The sequence below is a fragment of the Octopus bimaculoides genome, chromosome 19, assembly GCF_001194135.2.
Source record: "Octopus bimaculoides isolate UCB-OBI-ISO-001 chromosome 19, ASM119413v2, whole genome shotgun sequence".
NCBI classification, from domain to species: Eukaryota; Metazoa; Mollusca; class Cephalopoda; order Octopoda; family Octopodidae; genus Octopus; species Octopus bimaculoides.
In genome coordinates this window covers 45,298,391-45,306,709 of record NC_068999.1, presented here as the reverse complement: position 1 = coordinate 45,306,709, position 8,319 = coordinate 45,298,391, and the positions used below count along the sequence as shown (strand labels likewise).

Below are 8,319 nucleotides of genomic sequence, written 5' to 3'. Positions count from 1 at the left end.
TGGAATTAGCAGAAGGCTTAAAACAAAGAAAAAAAAACAAGTACTGGGGTGACGTCAATATTTTTTGCACCTAAAACCCCTTCAGAGCAGTGGTCAGGCATGGTCGCAATCCAGTGACCAAATCAAGTGAGAAGATCAAAAAAAGAAGGAACTTATCTCTACGTACCGCAGCGCAAATGGCATGCTTCAAAAGCATGAAAATCTTCCGGTCCCTGCTGGATAACCAGGCTCTTTCTATCGTTTGAACCGCTTTTATTATCTGTTGCATGTAAAAAAAAAAAAAGATAAAAACACAGAACAAATAAATAAATCACAGCAGGCCAAAGTGGTGCACTTTGCATGACAAATGCAGATCTGTACACAAAAGATTTATTTCGGCTTTGTGGCTTATTGATAAACTCACCTGTGTGGTTTTGAGTTTTTCTCACTCAGAAACAGGTGTAGGGGTAGCTGTGTGGTAAGTAGTTTGCCTCCTGACCACATGGTTCTGGGTTCAGTCCCGCTGTGTGACACCATGTGTAAGTGACTTTTATCCTAACCTTGAGCTGACCAAAGCCTTGTGAGTGGATTTGGTAGACAGAAACTGAAAGAAGCCCATCCATATACAGACATATATATATATGTGTGCATGTGTGTCAGAATTTTCTCCCTATCACTGATTCCCAACCATATGGTTCAAGGTTCAGTCCCATTGCATGGCACCTTGGGCAAGTGTCTTCTACTATAGCCTCAAGCCAACCAAAGCCTTTTGAGTTGATTTGGTAGACGGAAACTGAAAGAAGCTCATCATATATATGCATTTGTGTGTGTGTGTGTGTGTGTGTGTGTGTGTGTGTGTTTGTGTTACTGTCTCCTTGCCTTAATATTGTGTGATAAGTTGTAAATGAGTATCACTGTCATACAAGCAGTGTCCTTTGTTTCCAATCTTCTTTGAAAGCGTATCCAGTCATGAGGAAATATTACCTGAACAGGAAACAGGTGAGGGTTTGTGACTGGAAGAGTATCCAGCTGTAGATAATCAGCCACAATAGATTTTGCTTCACTCTTGCAAGCATAGAAAATCACCACCACCACCACCACCACCACCATCTGTTATCAGTCCTGGCTTGGGTTGGACGGTTTGAGCAGAGCTGCACCAGGTCCCAGTCTGGTTTGACTTGGTTTCTACGGTTGGATGCACTTCTTAATGCCAAACATTCCAAAAGTGGCAGCGGGTGCTTTCTGCATGCCATCGACAAGGGGTGCACTACAAATATATATAACTTCTTAAAACACAGCCATGCTTGTCACTGTCTTTTCTTTATTTGAAAGAGTATTGGGGTGTAATTTGAAGTAGGTTTGGCTGTTGTTTCTAGCAGAGTGACTAACCACAACCACAACCACTTAGAGCTTCTCCCATTAGCTATTTGCATCGTATTATAATGTTCTTGTTTAAAGTGTTCTTCAAGACCGGAGCAACAACAACAACAAAAGAATCAAAAGAACAAAAAGAAACAAAAAAACAATAAAACCAAACAAAATATAAAAACTAAACAAAAAACAATAAAAACGAACAAAATAGAAAACGAAAAGAGAAGGAAAAAAAAATGATAAGCGAAAAGAAAAGACAACAGATTAAAATAATAATAATAATAATAATAACAATAATGATTTCTTTTATTTGCCATGAGGGCGAAGGGACAATACAAAGACAGACATAAAGTGGGTGGGGGAGGGGTTACATATAATGAAATGATTTTTAAAAATGTATATATATATACATAGATATATCACCATCATCATCGTTTAACATACACACACACACATATATACACACATATGTATATATATATATATGTGTGTGTGTGTGTGTATATAAATATATATATACACACACACACACATATATATATATATATATAGGATATACAGTATACAATAAAACAAAGAGATGCATACATAGTATGCAACAGTAGAAATAATAATAATAATGATAACAATAATGATGAGGATGATGATGATAATAATAATGATAATAATAATAATGATGATGATAGTGATGATGATGATGATAATAATAATAAAATCTCACATACTTGTCTTTCCTCCATTGTGTTTTATTGAAAAACTTTCTCATAAATTGTTCTGAAAGTCCATTTTTATATTTTACCAATTTCCTGCTGTGATATATTTTCTTGTAAAGTAGATCTTAACACTGATTGTTACATGAGGTAGCACTTGAGTGAATAGGTTGATTCTTCTCTTGAACGCTTCATTTCTGGGAAAAGATAAAAAGGAGAGGAAAATTGAAATGAAGGCGCCGGCATGGCTGTGCCGATGAAAAGCTTGCTTTCCAATCTCATGGTTCCAGGTTCAGTTCCAAGCTGCGTTACCGCCTTGGATAAGTGTATCTTACTATGGCCTCGAGCTGACCAAAGCCTTGTGAGTGGATTTTGCAGATGGAAACTGAAAGAAGCCCATTGTGTGTGTGTTTGTATCTCTCACCTGTTTCTGTCATTACACTGCGGCCATGCTGGGGCACTGCCTTGAAGAAATTTTAGTCGAATGAATCGCGTCAATATTTATTCTTTTTTACAGCCTGGTACTTACTTATGCTATCAGTCTCTTTGGCTGAACTGCTAAGTTACAAGGATGTAAACACACCAACACCAGTTGTCAAGCAGTGGTGGGAACAAACACAGACACATCTATATATGAAGGGCTTCTTTCAGTTTCCATCTACCAATCCACTCAAGGCTTTAGGCAGCTGAAGGCCATAGTAGAAGACATGTGCCCCAGGTACCATACTGTGGGAGTGAACCCAGAACCATGAGATTGAGAAGTGAACTTCTTACAATACAGACACGCCTATAAATATTATGTGACACCAGCACCAGTGAGGTCACCATGTAACTTGGTACATGTATTCTTTGAAATAACTAAACATGAACTGCTATTGGAACTTACATACCATGTACAGGAAACTTTTTTTACCACTTCCTGAAATAATGGAACTGCATCTACAATATCTTTATATATTTTATTTCTACTTTCATTCTCTTATTTCCCTGTCTCCTCCTTTTCCATAATAATTCCTTATTTCGATCTCAAATATTTCCCTGAAACACAGAGCATCTCAACAGAAATATGGTAACAAAAGGGTTAAAATATATAATAGAGAAACAATTCTTAACCATTTCGATACCAACCTGGCTGAAACCACCTCTGGCTCTGTAGTACAAATGTCTTGTTTTCAAAAGTTCTGAATTAAAATCTTCCACCAAACCTTAGTTACAAATTATGTTCCTAACACTAGCTTAATGATAACTAAGTTATTTTACTAAATTCTTTGTTATAGTTAAAATTAATTGAAAGGAACACAGAGCATCCCAACAGAAATATGGTAACAAAAGGGTTAAAATATATAATAGAGAAACAATTCTTAACCCTTTTGAGACCAACCAGGTTGAAATCAGCTCTGGCTCCGAGTACAAATATCTTGTTTCCAAAAGTTCTGAATAAAATCTTCCACCAAACCTTAGTCACAATTTATGTTCCTAAGACTAGCTTAATGATAACTAAGTTATTTTACTAAATTCTTTGTTATATTTAAGATTAATTGAAAGAAACACAGAGCATCTCAGAAGAAATACAGTAATGAAAGGTTTGACTCTGAAGAACTTCAGTTCACCTGGCTGTTAATTAGGTACCACTCCTCACCCACCTCTCCATGCAACAACAATTTTGTTGATTTGATGAGTAATTCGTTAACTTGCAGTGCTGAGTTTAATTCCTCCTGTGGAAACAAAACAAGAAATCACATGATAGATTAGCATTCAAGCCAGGGTGGTGTTTGGGGCTGAAGATGTAGATTAATATCTTATCAGCTTAACCAATTTGATGCCAATCCACCCTTGACCACCCCAGTTTTTATGATGCAAATTTCCTGCTTGGAAGTGATCAAAGTTGACCCTTTCAATACTTTCGACTAAAAGGCAGTGCTCCAGCATGGCCGCAGTCAAATGGCTGAAACAAGTAAAAGAATATATACATACATACACACACACACACATACATATATAATTATACATACATAAATAGCTGAATATCAAATTAAATGATCATTTCATACCTTTTAGTGTACAGAACTATATCTATTAATTTTTTTACAAGAAAACCATTAACAGTGACTTCGAAGTTTCAATTTACCAGCTCTCTCTATACAGTCTGATGGCCACTAGTAAGCAGACACTTCGAAGTCACAATCAACCTTTCCTTTGTAAATTTCTCTCTTTTCCTTTCCTTTTTTCTAATCTCATGGCAAATACCAGAAATTTCTTAGAAACTGAAAATATTGAACGGTTCATCAAACACAAAGAAAAGAAAAAAAAAGAAAAGAAGAATAAAAGGACCTTATAGTGTCTAACTTATCCAATACAGGGAGCTGAAAAACTCGAGTCAATTAAAACTATCTATGTAATTAGTAGAAAGACGCTCCCCTTAAGTTAACACCTAGACGGTGTGTTAGTCTGCTACTAATTGCGTGGATATTCTTAGTTGATTAAGTTTTTCCACTCCTTATATTAGATATGTGAGACGGTACTGTATGTTTATTTAGTAAACAAGGCTACCCCGGGGCATCTTTATTCCCTAAATTGTTGATTAAAAAATAAGAAACGACTTACTCAATCCGAAAAATGTGCGCAGCTGTCTCTATAGCAACGGAAGGCTAAAAACACGGACCGGGCCCGACGGAAAGAAATACCTCGTACTTCGAAAAAAAAAAAATCAGAATTTCGTAAATTTATCTTATCTTACTGTTTGCTAAAATTTAAATTATTTTGAAAATAAATCTAAATTTTAGAATAAAGAATGATATTTTATATTTAATAAAATTAGTTACGTGAGTTTAAACAAATACCTTAATATCGAAATGATTTATACGAAGTCAAAGAGCTGAAGGTTTATCAAGAACTGGAAAATCCGAAAATCCAGAACACTTCTGTCCCCAAGCTTACCGGATAATTAGTCCAGTACAGTGAAAAAAAAAACTAATTCGTTTTCATATTATAATTTCTAGTTTTGTAAATGCTCATTTCCGCGCATGCGCAACACTGTATCTTATAAAGTTGTCATGGAGTTGTAGGCTGGCAACTGTAAACAATTACGATCTTTGTCTCATAACTTTACACGTTCTCCTTGGCTGTTTATTTTTGGTGGCATATTTCAGGAAGATGAGACTCAAGATTTCATTACAAAAAGAACCGAAACATATCCTTTCTAATTACATCACAGTTTTATTTATTTATACAAACAGAAACTTTTTATTGAAACTTTGTATAACTTTTACAAGTTACTTATGTATGTATACTAGTTATGTTTTCATGTATATGTACACTTGTCAATAATTAAATTTACATTCGTTAAATTCGTCTCAGTTGATATTATATATATCATATAGTAATGAGCAGTTAAAAAAATAGGTTATAATTTGCTGGCAGGTCTTTTAAGCCACAATAATATTAACCTGTTGCTTCGTTCTACAGTTTTTCATATTTTATCAATTGTTCTCGCTTTTAAATCTGTATTTTATTTTTTATTTTCGTCTACGTTATTCGTTGCTTTAAGTTGTTACCATGTTGTTTTTTTCAGTGCTTATATCTGTCGTGTTTTTCTTGCCACACTGAAAAATAAAAGCAAAGCAAAAAACAAAACACGTACTTATAATGTTCGTAAACAAACACGAATTAAAAGTTGATGCATTCTATTACCCCGTTTCAGAAGACGGGTGTAATAGTAGGCGTGGCTGTGTGTGTGGTTCATAAGTTTACTTCCCAACCATGTGGTCTTGGGTTCAGCGCAATACCTTGGGTCGACCAAATCCTTGAGAATGGATTTGGCAGAACTTTAAAGGACCCCGTTGTACATACACGTATGTATGTGTGTGTGTCACCTTGTCTTAACATCGCGTGATAGCTGTAATTGAGTATCACTGTCGTGCGAGTGGTGCTCTTTATTTTCGATGTTTTTTTTTTTTTAAACTTGTTCAGTTATGAGGTAAGGAAGGGCAGAAAATCTGCCTCAACGAATTCCATCTGACCCATGCAAACAGGGAAATAAAATGGACGTTTAAATGACGATGATGATGGTGACGATTATCAACTGTATCATTAAACATCAAAGTCTTTTGCCACTCATGTTTATCGTTCATCTGAATCCTTAAAACTTGGATTATGTCCTCTATGAATATTAAGCTGGTCTTATAAGGCGGCGACCTGGCAGAATTGTTAGTATGCCGAACGAAATGCTTAGTTTCGTCTTTAGTCTGTCTTTGTGTTCTGAGTTCAAATTCTGCCGAGGTCGACTTTGCCATTCATCCATTCAGATTCAATAAAATAAATACCAGCTGAGTACTGGTGTCGATGTAATCTACTGCTCACCTACCAAAAAATTGCTGGCCTTGTGCAAACATTTGAAACCAATATTAAGCAGGGCTTCATCTTTGAACGTCCACTTTTCCATGTTTGCATGAGTTGCACAGAATTTATTGAGGCAGATTTTCTACAGCCAGATGCCTTTCCTGTCACCCACCCTCACTTGTTTCCAAACAAGATAATATTTCCCCTTGGCCTGACTCAGTTTTCTGGAAAGGAACAACATCACTTGAGTGACCATGATGTTCATTTAACAACCATTTCATGATCTCAAGACGAGAGTACAGATGAACATACGCATTGTTATTCATTTCCAATATTTCTGTGAAAACTTGTCTGTCCAGCCATAGAAAATGTGCCTCAATAAACTCCATCCAACGCATGCAGGCATGGACAAGCAGGTGCTAAGACAATGATGGTGATGATAACAAACTTTCTGTTTCCTTATTTCTTTATCGCCCACAAGGGGCTAAACAGAGAGGGGACAAATAAGGACAGACAAAAGGATTAAGTCGATTACATCGCCCCCAGTGCATAACTGGTACTTAATTTATCGACCCTGAAAAGATGAAAGGCAAAGTCGACCTCGGCGGAATTTGAACTCAGAACATAACGCCAGAAGAAATACCGCTCAGCATTTCGCCCGGCGTGCTAACGTTTCTGCCAGATCGCTGCCTTCTTTCAGTTTCTGTCTACCAAATCCACTCACAAAACTTTGACCATCTCAAGATTATATTAGAAGGCATTTTTCCAAGGTGCTGCACAATTGGGACTGAACCTGGTACCACAGGTTTGGGAAACAAGACTCTTAACCTCACAGCCATGCTTGCACTTATGATAGCCACACCTGTGCCTTATTATTTATCAATGTTTGTCATTATTGCTACCTTAACTCCTTCCAACATAGTGAACTTGTCAGCTGCGTCTGTTGGACATCTCCCGAAGAAGTTTATTCAGCAGCAGATGACCATCAAATTCTAAAATGGAACTTAAACCTAAACGAAACCAGCAAATTTGTGACGTTACCTGATGGTGTCTACCCTACCAGTCTTTTATGGACCCCAAAAGATGCCGGGAGCGGGAAGAAAGTTGGTTCCGATACATTTGTTCTTACATCAACTGATGGTAAATATTTTAGTCTTTTACCGGTTCCTGCCATTACTCTCTGACCAACTGTATTTATTCTATTCTTTTACTTGTTTCAGTCGTTAGACTGTGGCCACCCTGGGGTACCGTCGGAAGAAAGCATAATGCCTCCCTGGCGGGGAGTGGAACCTTGGTCTCCCACATGACCGGTGGGGATACTTACCATTACACTACACTACACTACAAAGGAATGGAAATAATAATTCTTTGTTATTTAACCCCAGGTTGTCACACTCGTCTATAATCAAAGGTGAGCTGGCAGAATCATTAGCATACCAGGTGAAATGCTTAGCGGTATTTTGTCTGATTCAAATTCTGCCGAGGTCGACTTTGCCTTTCATCTTTTCGGGCTCTGATAAAATCAGTACCAGTCAAGTACTGGGGTCAATGTAATCGACTGTCCCCCCTCCCCACAAGAATCCAGGCCTTGTGCCAATAGCAGAAAGGATTATTATTATTATTATTATTATTATTATCATCATTATTATTATTGTACTGATATATGGTTATATATCTCTAGAATGCTTAAATTCTAAAGATTTCTGTTACAACCTCTGAGACCTTTATTTTCATTTTCGACTAAAGAAAGAAAGAAAAATAATAATAATAAAATAGAAAATATTGATAATAATAATAATAAAAAAAACAGAGGAAGAAATAAAGAAAACGCCTCTTTATACAGAAGAATATTTGTGGAGCAAAGAAATGCAAATGAATGTTGTTTTGAAAATGGTGATTCCATTTCTATATCATGTTATTT

At 36.4% G+C, this 8,319-nt stretch overlaps 2 protein-coding genes across 2 annotated transcripts in view; one reads left to right on the top strand and one right to left on the bottom strand.

Moving 5' to 3' along the window:
• The window catches only part of LOC106882955 (uncharacterized protein CXorf58), a 17,773-nt gene extending 13,005 nt beyond the window's left edge, over nucleotides 1-4,768 (bottom strand). Inside the window, exons 1-4 of the mRNA XM_014933801.2 lie at nucleotides 4,665-4,768; nucleotides 3,704-3,775; nucleotides 2,076-2,257; nucleotides 167-259 (exon numbers count right to left, since the gene is read on the bottom strand). Of these exons, the coding sequence (XP_014789287.1) occupies nucleotides 167-259; nucleotides 2,076-2,090 (108 nt within the window). The 5' untranslated portion in view covers nucleotides 2,091-2,257; nucleotides 3,704-3,775; nucleotides 4,665-4,768. The remainder of the gene's footprint in view (nucleotides 1-166; nucleotides 260-2,075; nucleotides 2,258-3,703; nucleotides 3,776-4,664) is intronic.
• A 339-nt stretch (nucleotides 4,769-5,107) lies between these two features.
• Nucleotides 5,108-8,319, top strand: part of LOC106881077 (intraflagellar transport protein 80 homolog) — a 295,274-nt gene continuing 292,062 nt past the window's right edge. Inside the window, exons 1-2 of the mRNA XM_052974707.1 lie at nucleotides 5,108-5,253; nucleotides 7,320-7,538. Of these exons, the coding sequence (XP_052830667.1) occupies nucleotides 5,214-5,253; nucleotides 7,320-7,538 (259 nt within the window). The 5' untranslated portion in view covers nucleotides 5,108-5,213. The remainder of the gene's footprint in view (nucleotides 5,254-7,319; nucleotides 7,539-8,319) is intronic.